At 43.4% G+C, this 26,147-nt stretch overlaps 1 protein-coding gene across 3 annotated transcripts; it reads right to left on the minus strand.

The window, feature by feature from the left end:
* Nucleotides 1-698: 698 nt before the first annotated feature.
* On the minus strand, nt 699-25,436 carry fn1b (fibronectin 1b). 3 transcript variants are annotated; one of them, XM_030414192.1, is made up of 46 exons: nt 25,136-25,436; nt 24,728-24,853; nt 24,219-24,356; nt 23,088-23,219; nt 22,614-22,751; nt 22,382-22,528; nt 22,092-22,274; nt 21,762-21,944; nt 21,379-21,555; nt 20,254-20,409; nt 20,016-20,144; nt 19,749-19,892; nt 18,290-18,411; nt 17,316-17,484; nt 17,048-17,224; nt 16,011-16,139; nt 15,806-15,895; nt 15,522-15,716; nt 13,845-14,123; nt 13,480-13,743; nt 13,304-13,398; nt 12,629-12,797; nt 12,347-12,433; nt 11,960-12,151; nt 10,284-10,583; nt 9,876-10,067; nt 9,666-9,755; nt 8,838-9,104; nt 8,117-8,233; nt 7,868-8,029; nt 7,625-7,780; nt 7,389-7,505; nt 6,336-6,605; nt 6,055-6,242; nt 5,883-5,970; nt 5,604-5,786; nt 5,409-5,498; nt 4,756-4,944; nt 4,574-4,663; nt 3,712-4,151; nt 3,475-3,613; nt 2,368-2,529; nt 2,133-2,258; nt 1,938-2,044; nt 1,745-1,840; nt 699-1,449 (listed from the first exon to the last, which is right to left on the minus strand). In XM_030414192.1, exons 1-46 carry the CDS (start codon nt 25,275-25,277, stop codon nt 1,372-1,374), a joined length of 7,410 nt encoding a protein of 2,469 aa, XP_030270052.1. In that variant the 5' UTR covers nt 25,278-25,436; the 3' UTR covers nt 699-1,371. The 3 variants fall into 3 exon arrangements, with proteins under 3 accessions (XP_030270052.1, XP_030270053.1, XP_030270054.1); XM_030414193.1 differs by lacking the exon at nt 24,728-24,853 and having other exon boundaries at nt 25,136-25,428; XM_030414194.1 differs by lacking the exon at nt 10,284-10,583 and having other exon boundaries at nt 25,136-25,277.
* Nucleotides 25,437-26,147: the final 711 nt, after the last annotated feature.

Raw genomic sequence — 26,147 nt, forward strand, 5'->3', positions numbered from 1 at the left:
CTTTTTTTTTAGCCACAGAAGCCTCTCTGCATGACATGGTTGGTGGTTGGTCTATTGTTTTGGTCAAGGCTGAGGCTGATGGGAATGTCATGAACCAATGTACAGGGGCAATAAGATTTAGGAGACTGCCAAAGTGATTAAAATTCATTCTACATGGGCACCTGAATGACTGAACAAAATCTCATGATAATCCACTGAAAAGTTTAGCTATTTCACTAAATTTTCAAAATATCACTCAGCTGTTGGCGCTACAGAAAAAGTCTGCACTTGCAGTGTCTGTTGGGACCTCTGTGCTATTTAGCAAAAAAAATATCAAGCTAACACACTGAGCATTCTGTTTGCTAAACATCAGCATGTTAGCATGCAGACATTAGCATTTAGCTCAAATCATTGCTGTGCATAAGTACAATGCCACAGAGCTGTATGGGTGTAGATTTGGTTAAAGACTGTTTGATATTACTATGTAAACGGTATAAAATTTTATGTTAGATTTATTTTTGTAACATCTCAAATGACTTCAGCTTGGCCCTTGAACTGGTTTTACACATCTCCTTCTTTCCATTTTCTACATAGGTCTTTAAGACCCTTTCTCATTCATTTAGTCTTTTTTTCGTACACCATCACGTCTCCTGCAAGCTTTTTTTTGCGAGTATATAAAATGCAAAACAACAAAATAAAAACTAAACATCACATTGCAGTTGGGTTTCAGGATCTCTCCAGCTTTATTAAAATAAGGGACTTCTTGTCGAAGGTAGAAACAACTTTGGAACGGACAACAAAAAGTACAAAAATAGAACAGTTCAAATCCTCACATCCCAGTTCACACATTCACACGTTGAGATTAAAGGGATAAATTAGTAGACAGACATCAGATTTCAGAATGTGTCAATCACACACAGTGCGACCCCTCAGGAGAAGGGCTACAGAAAAGGAAAGCACATTTTCATGGACAAACATTTTGTTAATGACTACATTGACATTCTTTAACACAGTGCTTACTTTCTGACAGTTTCTGCTCTTGATGAAGAAATGTTTTTTGATATTTAAATGGAAAAACAAACGGCCAATTTGACAAAAGTATAGAAATCTGACTGGGTGACAAGTCTTTGTACTTTATAACTTCGACTGTTACACAAAATATGGCAATGGCAGGAGTCTGCATCTTCCAGTAGAGTGTGAATTTAAAGACTTGACAGTCAACAGTGAAAAGACTGGCTTTAGAAGAGGATCACTTTAAACAGGCAGCAGGGCAGTTTAACACCTTTAGCTAAACAAATGTGTCAGAAAGTGATAAGGCAGTTAATTTAGTCGCAGGGACAGTGCAGCGATTGGTCGGTGAGGGAACAAAGCAGAAGTCAGAAGACCGATCTTTTACTCGCGAGGATTTTGAGGAACGTGTGCGTCTGCCAGCAGTTCGGGTCGGAGGCACTCGATGGGGCAATGGATATTCTGGAGGGAGATTTGAAGAGGTGTGATCACATGCCAAAGCAGAAACAATCCTGTTCTGTTCTAGATCTCAGCAGGGCTCATTGTATATGTATAGAACATGTTTTATTAAATAGCTTGAACAGAAATTAACTGGTATGAAACAGAAGAATAATATAATAACATTTTTGTATGACAACCTGAAAATCTTTGAGGTTAACATGGCGTCGAGGGCCAGACAATGCATGGATGCCCTGTGCGACATCTTTATGTGGGGAAAAAAAACATAAAATAATGAAGACATATTTATTCAACTCACCGTTCTGCGTAGTGTGTTGTCTCCATATCTAACAGGCTGAAGAAGACCAGCATCGACATCAGCACCTGGTCTGCGGCAGTTCTCACATCGCCAGCCCTGATGAGACCAGACACACAAGTTTGTATTTTAAGATGCTTCTAATAACTCACACTGAACATCGGACGCAAAGCCAGCGTGGGCCGATGTGTCGTACCTGTTGTCCTCCGAAGCATGTGCAGGTGCAGATGGCACCCAGGTACTCCTTCTGCCACTGGTTTCCCACCTGGTATGTCTTGCCATCATCGTAGCACACTGAATCATCTGTGTGGGCACACATCACGAATTACACTCCTTCACGTCTTTTGTGATACACTCATAGAATTATTCTTTGAGTCTTAAGAGAACTTACGTGGTTCACACTTGAATTCTCCTTTGCCATTTCCCAGACAAGTGCAGCTCATCAGCTGACTGTTTTCTGAGCGGCGGTCCCACTTCTCTCCGATGCGATAGTTGTTTCCATTGTCATGGCACCACTCTAATAATGGTGGAAGAAAAACAGTTGTTAAGGAAACTGCAAATTCATGTGTTCAATCATAAAATTCCAAATATGCTTACGTAGGGAAAAAAATATCCCCAAAACTTACTAGATGAATCACATCTGAAGTGGCCACTGCCCAGGCCCAGACACCTGCACCACAGCTTGAAGCCGGTCTCAGACATCCGCTCCCATTCACTACCAACATCATGGTAGGTTGCGGTGAAGGCGTCATAACATGAGTCCTTATCGGAGGGCACTCCCTCTGGGACTGAAGGAAGATGGGTTGGGGAACAATGTGTGTGAGCCACTTGGTAATTGAGGCTTAATTAGTCACTTATTCAATGATTGAGTCCTAACTTTTTAATGATCTTCTTCTTCAGTTTTCATGTACTTATTACCTCTGCAAAGGAGATTCTGGTTTTACCTGTGTCCACTTGTTGATTGGTTTTTAAGCAGGATTACACAAAAACTACTGAATGGATTTCCAAAAAACTCAGATGAAGGTTGAGTCTCGGTCTAGATTAGACCCCATTAACTTTTGGTGCGGATCCGTGTAAGGGGACAGATCCAGGATTTTTCTTTTCTCACTTAGGGCACTTATGTATGTTTTGAATGTTATTTTTAGTGTAACTTTGTTTATTGTAAATCATGATTCTGTTGGCATTGTTTTATTGTCCTAGTGGCTGGCTGTTACGATCTGGTCATAATCTTACATGATGGTATGGCGTATTGAGAGTGATACATGAAAAACTTTATTTTCCAATTGTATTTATTTGTACAATTCTAAATGTATTTTTATTTCTGCTTTTTTCTTTTGGCAGTGTGGTCATGTACAGTTAATGAGGAAAGTTAGCAAAGTCAAATAATGACTGACATTATAATGATAGGGCACGGCCCGCACAAATGGATTATTTGCTAAATGAAAACAGTATTTTTTGCGAGAGTGATGTGTGTTTTGAAATCCAAATTGTGCTTAATTAGTCAATGTAACAGAAAAGTAAAGGAAAATCCGAGGTTGCATGGCCGTATTTTCACTGCCACTGAGGTATCTACTCATCAAGCTGCTCCCCGCTTTACCTGTCAGGGGATCATATCTGCCCCAGACACTATTCTCCCCATCACACAGGCGGTGCCTCAAGTTAATTATCAGGAGTTGGTTTACACTGAATTTTTGACTAAATCCGGCTTAGTTTAGACTCTGTAGGAAGCTTACTTGTGTTTCCAGCAGTGACGACCTGCTCCAGAATCTTATGTTTGAGCGCCCCCAGCAGAGCCTCCACAATCACATTATAGTTGGCTCCAGGTGTGAGTCCTATCAGGGTGGCAGTGGTGGCTGTGCCTGGCAGGCGGACCTGAACAGAAAAGAGAGAAAAAAAAAAGGTATTTATCACATTAAATAATTGATTTAATCAAACAAGACTGATGAATGTGGGCTGAGCTCGTCTCTTACCTGGAACATCTTCTCTTCCAAGTGTGTGAGAGGAGAGCAGGACACCAGGTAGGCGTCGCTCTGTCTGAATGGCTTCCAGGAGATGGAGGTCTGAGTCTGGACCTCCTGGGGCAGATCTGTCTCATTATCGAACGTGGAGCCGACGGGCAGGTTCAGCTTCAGGATGGGCAGTCTGCGGCCCTCTGCATCAGGAAGGGGCAAAAACACCAGGGGCTCACGTACTTGCCCATAGGGAGACTGTGGGTTGCCACTGTTCCCATTATATCTGTTGTCTCCGTTGTTGTTGTTGTACTCTGTGTACTCCACATGCTGGTTCTGACCACCCTGCCCATCCGGGCCACCGTTGCCCACTACCTGGACTGTGTTGTCCTCAGGCACATCCAACCTGTCACCAGACCCTCCGGGGCGGTTGGGCAGAGGCAGGACAAGCAAGTCTGGTTCTGGGCGGGAGAGACGGGGTTAGGGAAGCAAGCAGGTTAGATGAGGCGGCAGGTAAAGCAGAGATGCAACAACATGTCTCAGCCAACAGGAGGCGACGGTTAAGCAGCATTGCTACTTCATGGCAGAGTGTGTCTCAACGCAGTATTACAAACACGCCAGGTATTTTGAATGGCATTTCTGGAGGCATTCAAAATAAAAACAGGTATTATTGTTTTAGGAGCTAAACGCTGATTCACTGCATAGTTTACCTCCAGGCCTCTGCGCTACAACAGCAAAACATTTGGCTCAGCTGAGCAGATTAAAGCTGCCAATCCACCCCTTACATTTTCATTAGAATTTTGGACATTATTACATAATTTTAATGCATCACCTTTACTATCACATGTGTCACTGCACAGAGCAGAAATCCCCAAATACTCACGAGTTCTGGCTTTTCCCACCAGAGGGCTGCTCCTCTGCGTGTTCTGGATGGCGATGATCTTGATGGTGTATTCGGTGGCTGGTCTCAGGCCTGGAAAGAGTTGTCAGTAGTTGTTAGTTATTATTTTAGTGACAAATATATTTGTTGTGAAAATGGACCAGTTGACAGTGGACAGTGCATACCGGATATGGTGGCGTAGTTTTTGCCGGCGTGGGGTCGTGGGATGAGCTCACGTGGTGCTCCTCCCGACTCCTCATAGGTGATGTAGTATCCCGTGATTTGTGTGGCAGGTGGCTGCCAGGTGAAGGAGATGGAGGTGGGGGTGAAAGATGTGAAATGGAGGCCGGTGGGAGCCTGGACCACTGGTTTATCTATGGAGAAAAATATCATGTCAGATCAAGTGATTGCTGAGCTCAGTCCGGAGCCACACACAGATTTGTACAGCTTCTTCCTTATATGCAGGCTTTGATGTGTAAAATCAGCGGAATTTCCCTTTAAGACCAATTGTTCTACACTGTATGTCCGTATTTGGAAAACTGGTGTATCTACTGTGGCTGCGTTTAAATAAAGCAAGGCCAGATGTTTTCACTCAAATGTTTTATAAAAATATAACAATTGCTGTTTATGGAGTTTTATTTTATTTAATCTTTCTTTTTAAGTTACTCGAATTCAAATTGTACTGAATATACATTATCTTCTGTACGTAATGATGGAGATAAGACACCAGCAACTCACATCTGAATCAACATTTCTTTACATACACAAAAATCTGAAGTAAGCCTAATTTCAGATGAAGAAGCCTGAAATGTGTTCACAACACAGATGTGTGTAGTACCTGTTTCAACATTCAGAGTGAATGGGGCGCTCCTCGTGTTTCCTCTCAGAGTGTACAGGCTGACGTGGTACCTGGTGCCTGGCTGCAGACCTTTAGAAAAACAACAACAACAAAAAAATGGTAAAACAAGTCCGAAACACCAAAATCACACTTCTGACTTTTTAAAGGTCTGCTCAGCTGGAAGGTGTGGTGTACCTGTGAACGTGTAGGTCTCTGTAGGTGCTGCGAAGTTCCTTCTGATGGCCGGGTGTGAGCCAGTCATTGGTGTGGCCTCGATGAGGTAACCAGTGATGGCTTCCGATGGTTTGGCGCGCCAGGTCAGTGTGAAAGATGTATCCTTCCTATCAGAGATACGCACGCGCCGAGGAGAACTTACTTCTGCATTGAGGAGAAAGGAAAACAGAAATTAAACAGAGCAGTGGGTAATAACTGGTGATGACTGGGAATTTGTACATTTATGGTGCTGCCACTTACCTTCCAGTGTGGTCGTCTCCCCCTCCAGCGGTCTGCTGGTGACAGAGTTCTTCAGAGCATAGACGGATATCTGGTAGGTTGTTGCCACCTACGAAACACAAACATACAGTTGATATTTACTCACTGACCGACTTCGAATCCATGTGAACACTGAAACTAGAACCGTGTTTACCATGAGCCCCGGTACGACTACACGCGTCGTGTCCGGAGCAACGTTCATCTCTTTGGGGGGGGCGTTGATGTTCTTGGGGTTGACAACCACACGGTAGCCTGTCAGGCGTGCACTGGGGGCTAGCCATGACACAGTGAAGGTGGAGGGACCGACCTCTGAGATCATCAGGTTGGTTGGAGTAGGGATCACTGAGACAGAAAAGGAAAAATAGATTAATGACTGGAGTCATGAGAATGTGTAAATGAAGTCATGAATGTGTTAATCTTTCTTTGAATTTCTACCTGTGGCCTGGGTTCCCACCAACGGTTTGCTGGGTGTGCGGTCGTGCAGGGCGATGACTTTAATGGTGTACTCTGTCCCGGGGCGAAGACCTGTCAGCAGCACACTGTCCTGGTCTCCTCTGGGTGCTGGACGCAGCTCTCTCTCGCCTTCTTCCGGGCTGGAGTACAGGATGCGGTATGATGTCACAGTGCCGTCTGGACTGTCCCAAGTGATGCGCATGGAGGTGGAGTCGATGTCGGAGAAGGTCAGGTCTTTGGGACGGTCCATAGCTGCAGGAGAGGAGAAGGAAGAAGGTCATTAATTTCAGCTCTGAGCAATTGTTTTTTTTTTTAACACATCAAAGGCTATATAGGCCTATAAACGGATCTCAAAGCAAGACTTGAGATTTCTTCTGTCTTAACTGTCGTGAGTTAATCTGGTAGCGATATTAAAGCATGTACAATATTGGGAGATCAAACACTTGGTCACATATCTGCAAATCAGCAGCCATTGTGTGAAGACGAACTGAACATGAAAGCATTTTTAATTGAATTCAAATGAATGTAAAGGAGACCCATTTCGTATTGATCCCAAACCTTTTTCATTTTTCCCCTTTTCGTCAGAGTTTTGTATGTGAAAGATCGGGAATATTAAAAAGGTCAAAGTCCGCACCAAGAGAAGCTCCTCACTCCAACAATAACACTGCTCATGAAATGCCTCATCAGTAGTCCTGCCTTTAAATTCATGACATTGTGACATCACACTATGTCACCATTTACATAATTTATGCCTAGCAACTAGTTTCGCCAGGATTCATTTAGCACAGCTGCTCTCCTGTTGTCAGCGGTGCTGGCACAGGCATGTGTGAGCTGATATTCAGGAAGGGGGGCCTTAAAGAGACGGGAGCTAAAACAGAGCGTTTCAGACAGAGCTGAAAGACTGGACAGAATGAGAAAACATGTGGTTTTTGAACATTAAAGCATGTAGACCTACTCTAGAAGAAACAAAAAATTCAATTATAAACATGTCAAATTTGAAAATGATCCGTTTTCACTGAATCAAGTCAAACTAACCAGTGATTGCATTTCCGACCACAGGGGAAGAGGGCTGTCCATCATTGCCCAGAGCATAGACACTCACAACATACTCAGCAGTGGGCATCAGACCTGTGAATGTCATCTCTCTCTGATCTGCAACAGAGGATCAGAAAAGGAGCCAATGAGAAGGGGACACTGTGTTGGAAAAAATCCAAGATTGGATATAAAATACGGATCACATCCTGGTTCTAATCAGCTGTTTGCCATCTTACCAGGGGCCACCACCTCAGAGTAGGAGGGTCCCAGGCCATTTTTGGGAACACTGGTGATTCTGTAGCCTCTGATTGGTCCCTGAGCAGCAGACCAGCGCACTGTGATAGCGTTGTCACTCACGTCAGACAGTTTCATGTCAGTGGGGGGCTCGGTATCTAAAGGGGAGATGGGCACCTTATGAGCTTCAGAGTTAGTTCAACCCCTCAACAACTAGATCTTATAAAAAACCATCAGGTTGCTACCAGTCTTGTGCCTGATGTAGACCGGGGTGTTGGAGGCAGGGCTGTCCCCTCTTCCAGTAACAGCATAGACGGTGATGGTGTAGTCAGTACCAGGGTTCAGCCCGGTGATGGTGGCAGTGGTCTGAGTGCCTGGGATTGAGAACTCCTGAGGACGCTCACCGCCTAGATAGAGATTGAATAAGGGCCAGGTGTTAAACTCAGAATACGCTGGAGGTTTAGAGGAAACTATGACTTAAAACATGTACATACGTTCTCCTGCATAGGTGATCCTGTAGTTCTTCACTGTGACAGAGGGGGCCTCCCAGCGAATGGTGATGCTGGTGGGCGTGGACGATGTTACCTCAAGGTCGGTAGGAGCATCAGAGACTGGAGAGGAAAGAGGTGCATTGTTATCCAGGGGAAACCAATCATCACATCACTCATTGGTCTGTGATCTTCACCTTCTTGTTTTTATAGAGCCAGAAGTGACCATATTAAGACAAAAAGGTGTTACTTGGGATGATATCCTGATTGGATCTGACTGAAAAATTGGAGGAAACGCAGTTTTAGCGACTTTTCAATCACAACATAGCTGTGCCATAAAGCACTATTGTCTGTTTTTCTCTAAAAGTTATTATAACTTACTAAATGAACATCATGTCTTGGAGAAGACATGAAACTAGCAATTGTGACCATAAACTCATTAGAAAACTGTTTCCCCGAGGTACTAAATCAAGTGAGAATTAGGGTCTTTGTCACATAAGCTTATATACAATCAGGCTCTCTTTTTGAAACCAGTGAAGTTGTTGGCCCTGGCTTCACTTTTCAGACCAGGAGGCCTAACCGTCGTTACTTTGTACAGTACATGATTGAAATACAAAAAACTTCTATGACAACAATAAGTAATGCAATTATGATTGAGATTCAGCTAAGCAATCACGGTAAGAGAATAGAGGAAGAAATGAATGGAGAAACCAGTACAGAAACTCACTGGTGGCCTGAGTGCCAGTCAGGGGCAGACTGTCCCGACCGTTGCTGACAGCATACACATGAACCAGATACTCTGTCTCCGGTGTCAGCCCTGTCAAAGTGAAGTAGTCCCTGCTTGGGGGCAGCCTCTCTTCCTTGGGCCGTCCGCCGCTCGTTTTCTGGTAGCGGATGCGGTAGCCAGTGATGACAGAAGTCGGAGACAGCCAGTGAACGGTGAAGGAGTTGGTGCGAATGTCAGAGAAGTCCAAGCCAGTAGGGGAGTCCAGAGCTGAAGAGAACAAGGATTGAAGATTAAGAGACATGTTAAAATACATGCACTTTTATCAAAACTTTCAACAATTTGTAGGTTGTTGACTTGGTGTCGTTTTAATACCACAGCATCAGATTATTGTGATCAACCTACTAAACGTGCACACAAAAACAACCTAAGCTACTAATCGACACCATGAATGTCAATTTCTTTCATTGCACCAACAGAACAAATAACATTTATGCAAAATATATGACATATTTGAACAACTCAATAGTACACAATGTAATATACAGTAAAGGCCTACTTTTAATTAATTTGAGAAGTCAGCAGCAGAAGGTGATGTTGGTGATATTGTTTATTACAATTAGAAATAAGACTTTAGTATACTAATTGTTAAATGTAGGTTTTAAAATGTTATGTCACCAAATAACAGATTTGAAGGGGTTTTTAACTATAATTTGCTGATTTTAATGTTTATTGTTTTAAAACCCAACAGATGTTGTCTGATGAAACATTATCAAATGAACATCGAGGAACCCATGGCTCTTCCTTAAAGGCCCCTTCTGTCACACTCACTTGTCCTCTGAGTCCCTGTGGCTGGTTGACTTTCCCGTTCACCATACACTAAGACAACACTGATGCTGTAGTCGGTGTTGGGCAGCAGGTCTATATGAGAGTGGAGAGATAACTATACAGTTAGAATGGCCTGACATGAAGCAAAGAAAAATCAGCTCATTTTCTGTCAGACACTTTTTTTAAAAAGACGTGACTTTTATGCCGTCTTACTCTGCAGCAGGAATGTGTTGGTCGCCCCTCCAACATTAACCTCCTTGACGTCGTCATCTGTGGCCACAGGATGGTAACGGATGACAAACCGAGAGATGTCGCTTGGTGTGGCAACATTGGGGACTGTCCATGTCACCCTAATGTGGTCAGGACCCACCCCTCCAAACTGCAGGTTGGTTGGTGCTGGAATGACTGGAGGAGTGAGCAGTTAAAAGCCATTGGTAACACAGAAAAAGTCAATAAAAATTGTATAAAGAAAACATCAATAACATGATACATATCTGAAATTTATGGTAGCTTTTGAATGTATCATGTATGTTAATAATAGGGTTGTTAATGTGTCTTCATCCTTTCTCTCAGATCAAAACCCAAGCCCCTCCCACTGATGGAGTCAAAGAGTTAAATCACCGTCTTGTGTAAGAATTCTGTATGTGGTTGGCTCGCTTGCCCGGCCATCGATAACAGTGAAGATATTGATGTCATAGTCCACACCCGGCTCCAAACCATGAATCCTGTAATAACCAGCAGATGCTCGCACCATATCCTGAAATATCGGCAAGCTCTCGCCTGACGCTACTACCGTTATCAGGTAAGAAGCAGTGGTAGCATTTTTCGGAGGGATCCAGCGGAGGCCAATGGTGGTGTCGGTAATGTCGACAAAGTCAGTGTGACTTGGTGTGAGGATGTCTGGAAGGGCTGGGTTAGTTGCTATGCACAGGCACAATTAGACAGACAGGAAGAAGAAAGAAAACCAATAATAATTGCATTGGTTATATCAAGAAACATTAATTTCATTCCCAGTAAAGCAGTCAGAAACAGTAGCCATGCTGGTAGAGATAATTACACACCACTTAAGTCAATACACATTCAGAAATTATAACTAAAGCAGTGAGTTATACTACTGTTCTGGGCATGCACCAAAAAATACACAAACAAATACATTCACCACACCAATTAATAAACATGAGCCTCATGCAGTGATCATGCTAATAGTGCATTAGTGTACATAACAAAGAAACTCTGCATGCAGCTTTTTTAGCCTCTTTTAGCAGATTTTTTGGTTTAATACTTAACTCAGATTTGGGTTAGATCTCAGTGCTACACATTAAAGTATCTTGGGGAGTACTTCTGTGTATGTGAACAAAGTAGTATAGAGTATTTTGTGGCTCCAGAGGAGGCTGCATGTAATCTAATAAATTGCCTCCACTGAGATCACTCGGTCGGTAAGTTGCATTGTGGGAAATGCAGGCGCTTGGTTTTGAAAAGCAGTCCACTGATCTAGGATTGCACTCCTGCAACACTGTTGGACTCATTATGGACAGTTTAAGAACAAATTATAAAAACAGATACAAAACAACCAGAGATATCACCTTCATTAATTCAGGCATTCAAATTCCTTTTTATAACCTGGTGCCCAGATTTCCGACAATGCAATTTAGCCACCGAGTGACATCATTGGAGGCAATCAGATGACATTCATCTTCCTCTGGAGCCACAAAAGATTTTATGGTACTTTTTATACAAATGCAGTTTTACTCACCAAGACCTGTTAACACACTTTGATGTGTAAAGTTGGTGGAGTTACCCTTTAGCCTTGCTTGCAGCAGCATACTGCAGTATGCCCAACGCCATACAGCTGATAGATAATGTTAGCATGGCTGATTTAACGCAGCTAGGAGTTAGGAGGTGAAGTTGAACATAGAGCAAGAAGACCAGTATATTTGTGGTGGTGTTGGTGGAGACCAAAATGGAGCTCAAAGGACAGTGAGTTTTTTTAACTTTTTAACTTAATGATTATGTTGTGTCTGTGAGGTCGTTTTGCCCCCAAGTGGCGAAAAATATACTCATGCAGCTTGAAGAAACGGCTGTTTTTAGGCGTTCCACCTTTTCTTTTCTTGTGAAACTACATACATTTGTCCCAGAGAGAAGAGGAATAGATTCTAAAGACAGGAGATGATATACAGATGTTCTCCTCAAAAATCTTTATCTCTTTCTTTCTCGCACACAAACATGCTCCGGCCTTTTCTGTAGAAGCGGTCATGTATTTGATGCCTGTGTGTGTATGCTCTCCTGGTGGCTCCTACCTGGTGTGACAATCGTGGACACAGGCACACTTTCCAAATGACCCTTGGTGGTGAATACACTGACGTTGTACTCTGCCCCGGGATTGAGGCTCTCTAGCACGCAGGAGGTTTCATCTGCTCGGACAAACTCTTCCAGGGAGTTTCCTCGCTGGCCGCTGGTCGGCGTGCTGGTCACTCTGTAGCCTGTGATGCCTGCAGATGTTGGGGAAAGTTGACAAATAGAACGTGAAGTCAAGAGGTTTTTGTAATTTATGAGTCAGTGTGATAAATGAAGAGGAAATACCGGGAAGAGACATTTGTCATGGTGGAAAAAAAAAAAACCTTTCAAAGGCCAAGGTCTAGACTTGGCTCGATCCAACGTGCGTGGGGAGCACAGTCAATATTTACCTGGTGTTCTGGAGGCGACCCAGTGGACAGTGAGAGCTCCTGTGCTTGGGTTTGACTCCACTCTGAGGTCAGTAGGAGGAGACAGGGCTGCAAGGAGAGGAGAGCATGAGATAATTTTTTTTGTTTTCTTACAAAAACTCTAAGAACAGTGCTACGTGAGCACACAGCAGTATTAAATCAATCTCGGGATCAGTTTTTACAACTTCTATTCTAGCGGCTTTTTTACAACTGTCAGCACCGTGTCTGCTTTTTCTCTAGGTTAAAATGAAATCGGATACGTACAAGTGACGACGTTGCGGGTGATGGGGTTTCCACGGTTGCGTCCGTTGAAGATGGGCTGAACAGAGTAGGTGTACTGAGTTCCAGGAATCAGGCCGGGAATATGAATTTGTCCAGAGTCAGAGGTATCTTCTCTGGGAGACTCGCCTTCCTGGCTGGGGAGGACAGACAGCTGGGGGAGAAAGAGGCAGGTGTTCAGAGATCAGAAACCTCCAAAATACACTTAAAACATACCAAAAAGCAAGGACATTACATCTGAATTAATTATTTATATTTAACACTGATGTACTGTAAATTGTCGGGCGAACATTTTAGCCTATTTACATTTCTAGCAGACACAGATAGACATTAGAATTGATTTACAGTGTCTAAGTCCAGTGTTTAGTCTGCTGTCAGCCCTGTTTTGCTAGTCGCAAGGAAATACCTCTTGTCTATTTAGCTGCTAAATGCTAGAGTGTTGTGAAAAAGTAACCAAAAATCATACTTGAGTAAAAATAAGGATATTGTGTTCATGTATTACTTTGCTAAAAGTTCATATTTGCCTCTAAAAAGTGGTGGAGCGGAAGAATAAAGTAGCATAAAATAAACAAGAGCCACTGACAATGATGCAACTGAATCACAAATTGTTTGCCATAAAACCAAAACAATGAGCTTATAGATGCTAAAAAGCAGGCCTACCTTATAGCTGAACCTGCGGACAGGCATCCAGGTGACGATGATAGAGGTATCAGTGACTTCAGTGCTGAAAGGAGGAGCATTTCCCATCTGAGGAGCTGGGAGGAGGAAAAGATCATTAAAATCCATTCCAGCAACACGCTCTATGCAGCCGATGTTCTGTCAATCTTAATACTGACTGGTTTCAAAATATGATGTGACGCCCTCGCTGAGCTCGTTGTCCAGCTCAGAGTGAAGGACTGCGGTGTATCTTGTGTCTGGACGCAAGTTCCTCAAAGGGTACTGGTTGACCCTGCCCGGGATCCTCTTCTCGACGGGGTTGGAGCCCTCGATGCTGAGGAAGAGACGGTAGCCGGTGACGATGGCGCGGGGAGCCTGCCAGATGACCAATGCGCTGTCGTGGCCGACGTCGGTGAAACGAACATCAGTGGGCGAGTCAGGTTCTGGAGAGGTTAGAAAATAAAACACATGTAAAACAGAAAATCTCTCATGTCTTATATTTTTGGGGTCTGATCTAGGCTCCCTTGTCTTTGGTGATACGTACTGGTGGACTTGTCTCCCACCAGCGGCTCGCTCTCCACTCCACCATTAATGGCGTAAATGTAGAAGCGGTACAGCGTGCCTGGCTGCAGATGGGTGATGTCAGCATAGGCGTTTGGTGAAATGGGCATCTGCAGGGGCCGGAGCTCTCTGCCGTCAGTGCCAATAGGGGAGTAGGTCACCCTGTAACCGGTCACCTCACTGGGTGGACCGGTCCAGGTGATGGTGATCTTCACATCGGAAACCTCGTAGAACTGCAGCTCCGTGGGCGCCGGTACCACCTCTGTGGACAAGAAGTAGTACATTAATTGAAAGGTGTATAAGTTCGAGCAACTTATGGAGCGTTATCGGTCCTGAAGGGGTCCACATTTGTTTTTTTGCCGAATCATAGAGATCGCGATGCTTAATGTCTTCTTGCCTCTGTTTACACATTGGTTTACACGTAGGCTTTGGCATACGTCTGGTCAAAGTTAGGTGATAGAATGAACTTAGAGATCTCACAGCTTGAGGAAAGAAGCTGCCCTGTAGCTTGGTGGTACTGTGGGGCACCGTCACCTTTTTTCCACAGTGGCAAGAAGAAAGAATAAAAGTTCCTTTTAGTCGCTTCAAAAACGCCACGGCCAATAAAATGATATACAAATCTGTGTTTCTTCATTGAAGCAGCTTTTCAAAAGTCTGTGACATGAAAGATCAGGCTTTAAAGATGAACTTTGTAGTTTTGAAAAATAAATTCAACCTCAGAAAGGTAATATTTACAATATTACCATGGTAATAATACAAACCTTTATTTTAAATATTTATTTATCTGTTCATTTAAGGCCAGAAAGGACCCTGCAGATATAAACAAACTAAGACAGTAAGACATTGTGTCGTACCTTTGAGGACAATTCATTTATTCAGTTAATTAAGATAACAGATTTTTCCCCTCTGATTAAAATGTCTTCCCCAAAACTACAAGGAAGACCTTTAAGAAAATGCACAGTTCTCATCAATAGTGGCTCCAATGAAGCATAAAATGTAATGTTCGACCAGACATGGCTTATAACAATTCAGAGCTATTCTCTACACCATCTGGTTTTGTTTTCTGAGCATAATAAAAGTGTAGAATGTTTCGAGCCAGGCACAGGGAGGGAAGAGTCAGAAAGAGAAATCCAATAAAACATTGTGCTGAGGATTTATGAGGTGTGTGTGCCTCTGTGCAGGTGTGGGCTGTACATGCATGCTTGCGTTCGTAAGTGTTTTAACCACATCTGAACTGGTGTTTCTGAGCCCACCATGAATTAAAGAGAGTTCATTCAGAGGCCACGATAGACTGGGATGAAGATAAGCAGCCTCTGAGAAGATATCACGATGGTATAGCTTAAGCTGTAAGAGCATATTTTGACAAAGCAGTGTTTTGACAAGTTCAGTCTTTCCCAAACACTGGAAAGCCCTTCATAAAGCTCCCTGGCCCTATAAGGAATCTTCAGCTATGAGTATAAACTTAATCTGCCCAGCTCTCTCTGGAAGCCAAAAGAAAAACAAGGATTTTAAAAGAATAATTTAACATCAAATGTAAATTAACATACTAAAAAACCTGCCATTGGCTTGATGTAGGGTGCACAGAATTACACAATCTATGAGGCAGTTTTCAGTAAATTTAGCTTTGCACTACTTTTAACATCTGTTTAAAAATGTGTACCTGGTAGAGGAGACCCAGCGGTAGTGACCTGCACAAAAACAGGTTCACTCTCTTGTTCCTCCTCCACAGCGTAGATGCTGATGTTGTAAAGGAGACCGGGGCGAAGGTCCACCAGGGTCACTGAGGTCTCTGACTCTGGCAGGTTCAGCTCGGTGCTGCTGCCTTCCAGCGATGGTGTGTACACCACACGGTAACCTGGCAGGCACAAACACACAGTCACTCGCAGCCGGAATAAAAAGGATCTCGACAGCATGACAAGCTCATCTACAAGACAAGATCCTTACCAGTAATGGGAGCCTCAGGCCTGGACCAGCTGATTTGGATGGACTTCTCTCCCACATCATCGACTGCATGCCGAGCAGGCGTGTCAGGAGCTGGGGAATGGAAAATAATTGGAATCAGTCATGTCACGTTTTCTCGTAAAAAATGATTGCTATATTGGATTGTCCTGAGCAAATTGTGATGAGGAAGGAGGAGGATTTTTCCCACCTGTGGTCTGGGAGGTGGTCAGGATGAGGTTCGGCTGTCCCTGATCTGGAAGCTCGTAGACGTTGACGTTGTATCTGCGTCCTGGCAGGAGGTCAGCGATGGTGACGGAGGTGGTTGAGCGAGGAAGATCTGGAGATGCAGACAAAAGTTAGTTGATGCGCATTCATTTGAATTTACTTAAACACGTCCTGTAGTCCTGGAGCGTCAGTTTTTGCCGAGTTGGTATCTACAATGTACCTACATTTCTTACTCCTAATCAGGGTCGGGTCCGATGACTTTGCAATAGTAAATACTAAAGTTCTAGATTACGGGTTAATTACTTACATAATCATTGCATTACAGGAAAATATTTTTGGAATGCTTAATAATAATCAAACAGCCAAAAAGTGAAAAAAGCTCCACAAATATCCTCTTTTCTCCAGTATGTATCTCAAACCATATTGCAGGTTCAGCATTTACACTTGGTCAAATCAAATTACCCTCACAAAAACAGCACTGGCACGAACTACAGGTGTGGTGTTTGTGTAGTCTACAAAATGTTAGAAAATATTGTTGCTGCTAATTTAAAATAAAAGGCTGCATGAAGGATGTGGCGCAAGAGTAGCACTTATTAATTAACAGTGTTCATTTTCCACTTTCAGTTTAAGTAAAAAGGAATTAAAACTTCACTATCATCAACCTCGGATCAACCTCAATATGATATACAGTAAAACATATTCAGCATATTATTTATAAAGTTTCATACTTCTAAAACTGCCGTATTATAAAGACATGAAATCAAGTCATCCTTAATTATAGCGACTTATTTTTTCTTATCTGATTGTGTAATCCTGTTTACGTGTAATCCATCGTCACCCAACCCTGCTCGTAATGAAATTGGTGTCACTGTGTGAAATACAACAAATCTGATGACCACATTTAACCTGAGATGCGTCAGCCAGAACCTCAACAAAAAAACAACACAATCAAAGCATCCATTTAAATTTTTTGCATGTAATACTGAGGAGGTCTCAGTGCTCATCAAAAGGTTCTCTCACCCAGGACTTGCGGCTTGGCACCTTCCTCACTGAGCTCATACTCCACCCTGAAGCCCGAGATGGTAGAAGAAGCCGAGGTCCAGGACACAACGAAGCTGTTTGAGGTGATTTCTGTCACCGACTCAGAGGTGTCCAACACTGGAGGAGGGATGTTCGTCTCTCCCTCAGATGTTTCCACTGGAGACGTACAGGGATATAACGTTCAGTGTGAGCACTTCCTCCTGTGATTTGTGGCATTAAGAAAATGTCGCCGCTCAAGTCTACTCACAAGAACCGTGGGTTGTGGTGAAATCAAAACGCGTGACCTCGCGGCGTCCGTAGCGCAGGATGCTGATCAGCTGCCCCTCGTAGGTGGCGCCTGGACGCAGCCCACTGATGGTGTAGGAGTTAAAGTTCCCGGGGATGGTGGCTTCCTTCCAAGGCGAATGGCTATTTTTCTAAAAAGTGAAAATGAGTTTTTAGTCAAAATTTAACAACATAAAGTATGCTGACCTGACCTCTAAATCTCAACTTTTGAGGGAACAAAATTAGTACTACAAATAAATTATAACTATGGTTAAAAGCCACATAACACCTACTGAATGGTTTTGGTGAGATAGATTTTTCAACTTGATTAATCTGATTTCCAAACCCTTGACTAAAAGTATAAATCTTTTAAGTACTGAACAATACAAAAAACACAGATAAAGCACTGATGAAGCGAAATAAAAAGAGTCCTCCAGTTGTATCCTTTAGTTTACATGGTAGCCTGTATATTTTGGACTGAACACTGTCTCTGACCCACTCACTGCTACATCCTGATTAAGAGGTGTTTAAATTGGCTTTGCACTCTGTCGCACAACTTCAAACCGTCTCAGCAGGAGGGCCAGACGAGGGCTTGGAGTGACTTTGCAGTCCAAAATATACAAACTCCTTCAGAGGATTTTTTTTTTAAGGTCTTGAGGTCTTCAAAGAGAAAAATGAGTGTGAGAGAAAAAAAAAATCACAGGGCATGGGGATACTTTCCTTGGAATCTGCTTAAAAAAGTTGTGTTTGTGTATGCAGACTGTGAGGGGGAGTTCATGTGCCCTCTAATCATTTTGTTTGTCCGTGCTCAAACTCCAGTCAGAGTTGCAAAAAGCACCTGAACTCAGTCTGTCAGACTGTTTGCTCACCAGTCAGCACATTTAAAACACCATTTGGAAAAGAAGAAAAAAATAGGGCATTTTTAAAAAGGCATTTCGAACTGAAAGTGACACTCACAACTCTCCATTTGAGGATGTACTGGGTGATGTGGACAGATGAAGGCGGGTTCCACTGAATGGGGTGAGAGTCTGGTTGTTTTCCCGCCTCAGTGATGATCACCTGGATAGGTCTGTGGCCGTCTGAGGAGTTGGAGAAAAGACCGACATCAGGAGGGACGCGAGCAAAGACATAATACAACAGTGTTACCTGCAGAGCGTGTGGGTGAAAGCTGGCTACATCTTGGTGAGGCTCTGTCAGACAGATTCATCTTTTTGGGACAAAACCAAACCACCAGACGGTGCTTAACCAGCCAAAACACCCACTGACATCTCATCGTGTGAGATAACACCTGAGTACTATATTCATCACAGCTGATCTAGCCTCTGTACCCTCAAGAACACACGCACAGATGGGTTCAAACTTTTATCTGCCGCAGATCGTGTTGCAACTTTAACTTTTTTAGGTCAGTCTTTGATTCAGGACAGACAATCTGCCGCAGTACAAAGTACCACATTAAGCAACTTTTACCCAACCAGAGGGGAAGTGTGTGTATAAGGCACCCCCTCCACCCTCCACCCAGCCCAGCATCCCTCTCACCCTCAGCAGGTCGGTGAGGAATCCAGCTACAAAGACCAGGTGGAAGGCGGGGGTGATTCGATTGGCCGACACTTCTCCATTTGTCAAACTTCAAAGTCGAGAAAAAAACAAAAAACAAACCCCCGCTTCCCTCCACTAACCTGGCAAGTGAACTTTTTATTTCAGTGACGTGTGATGGGAGGGCAGGGGAAGGTGAGAGGAAGGAGGCCAATAATGTGGGGGAGTTGAACGAGTACAGCAAACACAAACTCAGCACTGGCAGCTGACTGACTTGGTGGAAAAGCTGCCAGAGAAGGACTGAGATGTGAGGAAGAAATGAACAAAAAAGCTGAAATAACCTTTTCAAGTAAAACATATTTGCAAGGGTTCGGAATTTAAATCTGTCATCCCCTGATTGAGCCTCAGATTTATCACAGAGGTTGATCTCAGTTTTCCCCATGAAAAGTCATGGCAGTTTAGCTATTGGTTGTTGCTTTTGGCTCTCACTAACTTACAGTTCAATGGATTTCTTTAATTCTGAATAAACTTAGCAATGAAAGAGTTAGGGGGCGGATATGACGCTGTAAGGAGCATCTTTTCTCTATGATTTCTATATGGATTTAGAAATGTTTAATATCAGTAACATAAAAGTGACAATGGAGGTCATGCTGTGTGTTCAGATTTGGATCTCTGACACAGTTTGCATCAGTGGGACACTCGTTAACGTCTTGTTAATATATGCATCAATTTTGATGTTGTGTGATGTACACAATCACTTAAACCATCAACCATCCGTCCGCTTGTGACTGAGTTAACATCGTCTATATGCAAGTACAGATGACTTAAACGGAAGCAGATTACATCTTTAAGTGGATGATATACGAGGGGTTGTTTTTCCCACCTGGTCGGGTCTGCTGAGGTTCACATCTCATCTCTCCAATTCCGTTGCCATAGCAATAACAGCGGTAGTGGATGCCATGAATGGCCTTGTCCCACGTCTCTCCGATCTGGTAGAACGCCCTGGTTTGTGGCTCCTGACACTGATCTATGTAGAAACAAGAGGAAAACAAAAGACATGATCGGACACGACAGAGAAGGGGAGCGTTTTATTTCGCAGCTGACAAGTGCTTTTGCATTTTAATTCCCCAACAGATGAGCTGATGCTCACCGATGGCGTCGCACTTCCAGCGCCCACGTCCCTGTCCATAGCAGGTGCAGTTCATCATGTGGCCATCGCTGTGGCGTTTGGAGAATTCCTGGTTTACCTCATAGTACAAGCCATCAACAATGCACTGATCTGGACACAAAACGAAAGAGAAAAGTCAGCAACTCAAAACGTTCATGCTTTATTTTACAATTCTAACTGCTTCAAGACAACTTCAGAAGTTTTCTTTCTGCTCTCTGACCTCGCAGCTGTGAGTACGCAACGCAGCTCCACTCCCCACGGCCGTTGCCGAGACATGTGCACTCCATCATGTGACCCATGATTTCATGGCGTTTGTCCCACTTGTCTCCCACACGATGCATTAATCCATCGTTGGTGGTACACAACTCCTCATGGGCTGCAGAAAGAAATAGAGAATGAAGAAATTAAAAAACAAAAAGTACTTGTCGGTGCGTCTGTACATTCACATGCAGCTGTGTGTGGTCTGACAGGGAATTCTCCTTGGTCCAGTTAGCCCAGTGTCACGACTATGTTTTCAATCAAAAGCTGTTATATGACAGCCCTGATGGAGTCATCACTGTCCCATGACCATAAACCCCCTCTCCTTTAAACAACAGTTATTAAGTCCCCAATTGTCCACAAGTGACCCATTCAACTAAACAGTCATTAACATCTGACCACAAGATGAGATACAGACCGAAACATTTAGTGGAATTCCATCCCCTACAAAAAATATACATCTTTTTCTTTAGCTTGGTAGTTTAGCATGTGAGTATTTTCTGACTGGCCATACAGATCACTGAGGTTAGATTGTGAAAATGTATTATAATAATAATTTATTATTAGTATTATTTTGAACATTTAAATATGTAAACCTATTCTACTAGGACCCCCAAATAAAAGAATGAACCTGAAAATTAGCATAATATGACCTCTTTAACTGAGAAGACTGACACCACTCTAGTGTTTGTACATTAAATCTCACTAACTAACACATTGTATCTTATTTGTTTGTTCAGTATGAAAACCATGAAGTGTAAAAATGGCAATTTGAGATCACACACTCGTTTAATCATATACCCTCTCCATACAACACTCATTTTATTTCATAGTGAGCGGTAAATTAGTATTTCTGACTCATTTACGTGACCCAATTCTGACCCATGATTCTGCGATTCTGAGATTGTTAGCAAATCTGGTCAAGCAAATTAAAATGACAGAAGATAAGCATAGTGCACGTTATAATAAAACGACAAGACGATGTGATTGTTGATGATTGCTCTGAAACTGTCTCCAGAAGAAAGGGATACTCAGTTACTTTATATTAAACATTAACTGACGAGTTGCAGTAACTGCACACGCTCACCAGCCATGGGGCAGAATCCATAGCGCTGCTCTGTGTCGTAGTCGTGGGTGGTGCCGCACCATCTCATGCTGTCACGCCGCCCGTCAGAGGTGCAGTCGGTGTAGTTGCGGCCACTGTAGAGGAAGGGGAAGTGGCACAGAGCGCCGTTGGAGTTTCCACCTCGTGTTGCCACAATGGCTGGAATAGAGAGGGGAGTTACTGCACATGACTTTTGTGTTCAGTGATTTGTGATAGGTTTTATAATATTTGCACCAATATTATATAGAACTATATGTGAAATTGATTAAAGTAAATCAAGTCAATGAATGAATTGATGTTACAAGGAAAGTTTCATTTCATGGCAGGTTTGACAGACTTTGTAAGTCCCTGTTCCTGAGTCTCACCGTTCCTCTCAGTACAGAAAGAGTACTGCTGGTCCTTCTCATAGTCTGAGCTTGTAGAGCACCAGAGCTGCCCATCTGTGCGTCCGTCTGAGGTGCAGGAGTAGTAGGTCTTTCCCATGAAGACGAACGGGAACACGCAAGGCTGACCGTTGGAGTTTCCACCGTACGCCTGGTTTCTGGCCTCTGCAAAATAAATGAGAGGAGGGGGAGAGCAGATGGTAAGTATAGAAGAGTCAAAGCAATTTGATTGTGGTGACATGAATCAGGGGCACTCAAACTTATTTCACGTCGAGAAAGACATTTTTTTCTTCCCTCCCTCCTAACACTCACCCCACTCCTGACAGCTGACTCCGTTGCCCAGACAGGTACAGAGCATCTGCTTGTTGCCCTGGCTTCTGAACCAGCGCTGTCCGTCGTAGTAGGTGGCTCCAGAGTCTGTGCGGCACGTCCCCTCGATTGGCGTCTCGGGCTGCGGCCGAGTATGGGTGGGGGCCAGCACGACAGCACCTGTGGCTGTAAAAAAAAAAATACCAAAAACATAATGGAAGTATTATGAGGCTAATCATGCCAGGGCTGTGACTGCTGACAAGACTTGAGAGGGTTTAGATTTTGAGTCTTACTTCTGCCTGCGTTGTGTCTCTCACACTTCCACTCTCCGCGGCCGTTTCCTAAGCACTGACACTGCAGGACTTGTCCGCTTGCATCCGGCTTCGTCCACGTGTCTCCAATGCGGTAGGACCTCCTGGTGTCCTGGTCGTTGCAGCGGTCTGCATGAAGGATGACAGCGGTCAACAGCTGCCAAGCAAGAATGTAAAGTATGTGTTTGAGTGCGTGTGTTCATTTCCTCCTTACTCCTTGAGGTGCAGGTGATGCGTCCATTTCCCTCTCCCAGACAGGTGCAGTCCAGCATCATCCAGCCTTGGTACGGTTTCTCCCAGGTCTCCCCCACGACGTACGATAACGCGACACTGTTGTCGTAGCAACGCTCAGCTGCACGGAAACCAGAGGAAAGCCTCATATACATCAAAATCATCCCAGATGTTTCCGGGAGCAAAAATCCGAGTAAAAAATCAATATCTGTGGCGTAATGTGGGCAAAGAGGAGAGGCGTGCTCTCTCACTCACTGAGCTTATTTGTCTGGACTGCTGTTAAATATTTACAGTGGTATCAAACACTCATGTTTCTGAGAAACTACCCTGTGCTCTATAACTGTGTGTGTGTGTGTGTGTGTGTATGAGTGTGTGGTGACAGCTGTATACACATGTATGCATCTGCATTCCAGGGTTCATATGGAAAAAGTTGGCATCCTGGTTCAATTGGACTCACCCACAGGTTTGCAGGTCCACTCTCCTTTGCCATTTCCGAGACACACACACTCCAGCATGTAGTCAGCAGTGTCATGAGGCCTCTGCCAAGTGTCCCCGATTTTATAAGACCTCCCTCCTTCATGGCAACGATCTGTAAACGACGTGCCATTGGTTTTAAAAAAAAAAAAGTGACTTTCACAGATATCCATCAATCAGGTTTTATGTTAAATCATACAATTATAAAGGTCTGGTGTGTAGGATTTCCTGGAATCTAACAGGGAGGTTGCAGATCGCAACTTACTGAACACCCCTCATCCCACGGATCCTTGATCTAAAATCAACCTCAAATCAAAAGAGGTTGGCTCTTAGGAATAGTGCCAGGCTTTAAAGCAAATTTGATTTAGTGGCCAAACTGTGTAATTACACCATCACATGGCACACTAGGGCCCAAAGGGATGTTTTCCTGAAAGCTTACATTGTAAAAGAAGCCGCTGTATGATGGTGGGTATATCTTCTACAGCACACACCCTGTGAAATGAGCTGCTCAATCTAATAACTCCATCCAAATTCAAGTTAGCGGTAGGCTCAACCGGAGGTTAGTCATCTCGGCAGGCGGAGGACATTTTTCCAGCTACAATGTTTACTTCCTGGTTATGCAGCCTACTGAATACGCCCAATAGAGTTTTACCCGCCCGCCTGCAAGCTCCCACTCTGACAACCACACAGATTTTAAATCACGTTTCTCCACTCAAAGAAAGTTTACACATAGAAAGAGAATGTAGAGAGTCACAACAGTAGTCTGGAGAAAATGCTTTTTGTGTTGCACTGGAATTTTTAACTGCAATATTGCAAGTAGCCCAGGGGCAAAACTGGAAGCTAGGCTAATTCTAAGTTAAGAAAACCAGCTTCACATCAGGTGACTATATACCGGTGAAAACATAACTATGGTTGTTACATTCAATTTCTGACCCTAAATCTTGCACACTGGACCTTTAACTGAAATATGTAATTGAGGCTCCCTGGTGTGTTGCCATGTGTTGGCAATACATGGAAGAAGCAGGGAACAAAACAACAATTGGTTGTTTTTCCAACCATTTCATGCTGCTTAGTGTTAATCATTGAAGTGCATGCTGTTTAGTAGATTACTCACTGGCGATGGTACAGCTGATCTTGCCCCGACCAGAACCGATACAAGTGCAGTCCCACATCATTCCGTCCTTTGGTCTCTCGTAGGTCTCACCGACTCGGTATGTCCGGTCATTGTACTTATCAAAACATGACTCCTCCACTGAAGGAGAAACAGAGGAAAACTTCAAATGTTAAACGTTGTTGCTGTAGAGCTGCTGGGGAGATTTATCTTGCTGCGTAAAGGCGCACAGATGGAGATGTGCGTCTCCTCCAAAGTTTAACTAAGAACCTCAGGTCTGGTGTTTTTAGTCATGGTGTGATTGGATTTTTTTTTTATATATATATATATATATATATATATATATATATATATATATATATATATACTTGTTACTGACGCAAAAGTTCTGAAACAAGTGCTATTAGACATGGGGAATCAACTGATCCAAACTAAAATCAGTATCCCCCCCGTGTTCAATCGTAATGTCCTGGGAGACAGGTCTCTATTGAACCGGTCGGTCTCTCACTGACCTTGAGGCTTAGTTTTACATTTGATGCCAGCTGCTCCATTGCAGGTGCACACCAGTGTACTACCAAGGTAGGGTTTCTCCCACTGCTCGTTCTGTCTGAACGATCGACCGTTTTCTTCACAGGTGACTAGAAATCATATAATGAGAATATTGTTACATAACAGTGACTCAACACCGTTAAGTGGCTATTAAGGTTTTTGGTTGATTTGGTTCATCTCAAAAGAAAGCTGACCGAATTAAAATGAAATTAGATATGGAAAAGATACAGATACAGATTTCTGCATGTATTGGCTCAATACGTACTCAAAAAAGAAAAAGAAAAAAAATGATCATCTTTAAATTTCCAAACATTAAACTCAAGAATACTTTTCTTTAAAAAAAAAAAACACATGTGAGTCGTTGAACCAACCTTGAGCCACAGCCGACGCGTCACGGAGCTCAGGATACACCTGATACTGGCCGGTTTGTCTTTTGCTCTTCTTTGGCAAGCCGTGCACTGCGCTGCTGACGCACAGCGCAACCAGTAACCCTGTCAGCGTGCTACGAGTCATGTTGAGGGAAAATAAGGATTTTCAGGTTAAGTAGAAAAAGTTAACAAAGTTTTATTTTTGTTTAAAAAAAGAAAAGTGCAAAAAGTTAAGCTAGGAGAGATCTAACTTCTTGCTCCCCGCTGCCACCTCGCAGCCGGTGCACCAGGCTGAGGAGAGGGGAGCGCACTGGTTTTATACCGCGACGCACCGCTGCAGCTCTCTGAGGGGGAGGGCTCTGACCGGAGACGGGATGATGATGACGATGATGGCCCGCCCGAGTGTGGGCAATACTCACTCTCCACACTTCGCTTTCAGGAAACAGAGAGGAGCCACAAGACAAGAAAAAACATGGAGATGTGAAGATGAATGAGCCTCTGAGGGCAGGGGTCAGTTCGGGTGAGAGGGCAGCAGATGCCCGGATACCTGCTGTGATGGAGAGATGACATGCAGAGGCTAAATGTCAATATGACAAGAAACCTCAGATACACACTATAAATGTGAGTGATGGGTCATCAATGCAAACCCAGGTGTTTTTCTGGGGTAATTAGATTTATGTTCAAGTTCATCAACTTTGCAAACAGCAAATGCTCAAAGAAACAATTAAATGCACCATAACACTGAAAATTACTGTTGAAAGTTCCCTTTTTTATCTTAGTGGTCATAAAGTGCCATGTATATGACAGGTATGATTGGTTCTAGTGCTCCCTCTTTCCAAAATCTGGTACAGAATCCACAAAATGTGAGATAATTAAAAAGAATAACATTAGAATTTGTGCTTAAGTTTGGTATTATATCAATATCAGACAGCGTATCTATACAATTTCTAATTAAGTCTCTCATTCAACTCATTTTGGGGGCCATGGAGGATAATGGCCCCTGGGCAGCTGGCTC

Source organism: Sparus aurata, chromosome 4, assembly GCF_900880675.1.
Source record: "Sparus aurata chromosome 4, fSpaAur1.1, whole genome shotgun sequence".
In the NCBI taxonomy this organism is placed as follows: domain Eukaryota; kingdom Metazoa; phylum Chordata; class Actinopteri; order Spariformes; family Sparidae; genus Sparus; species Sparus aurata.

What these genes read in the sequence shown, in the direction of transcription:
- fn1b (XM_030414192.1), bottom strand. Translation starts at nt 25,277, where the DNA reads ATGACTCGTAGCACGCTGACAGGGTTACTGGTTGCGCTGTGCGTCAGC. An exon ending in ATGTAAAACTAAGCCTCAAG is followed by an intron (nt 24,357 to 24,727) that starts GTCAGTGAGAGA and finishes TTTCTCCTTCAG; the next exon opens with TGGAGGAGTCATGTTTTGAT. An exon ending in GATCAGCTGTACCATCGCCA is followed by an intron (nt 23,220 to 24,218) that starts GTGAGTAATCTA and finishes CGTCGTTTACAG; the next exon opens with ATCGTTGCCATGAAGGAGGG.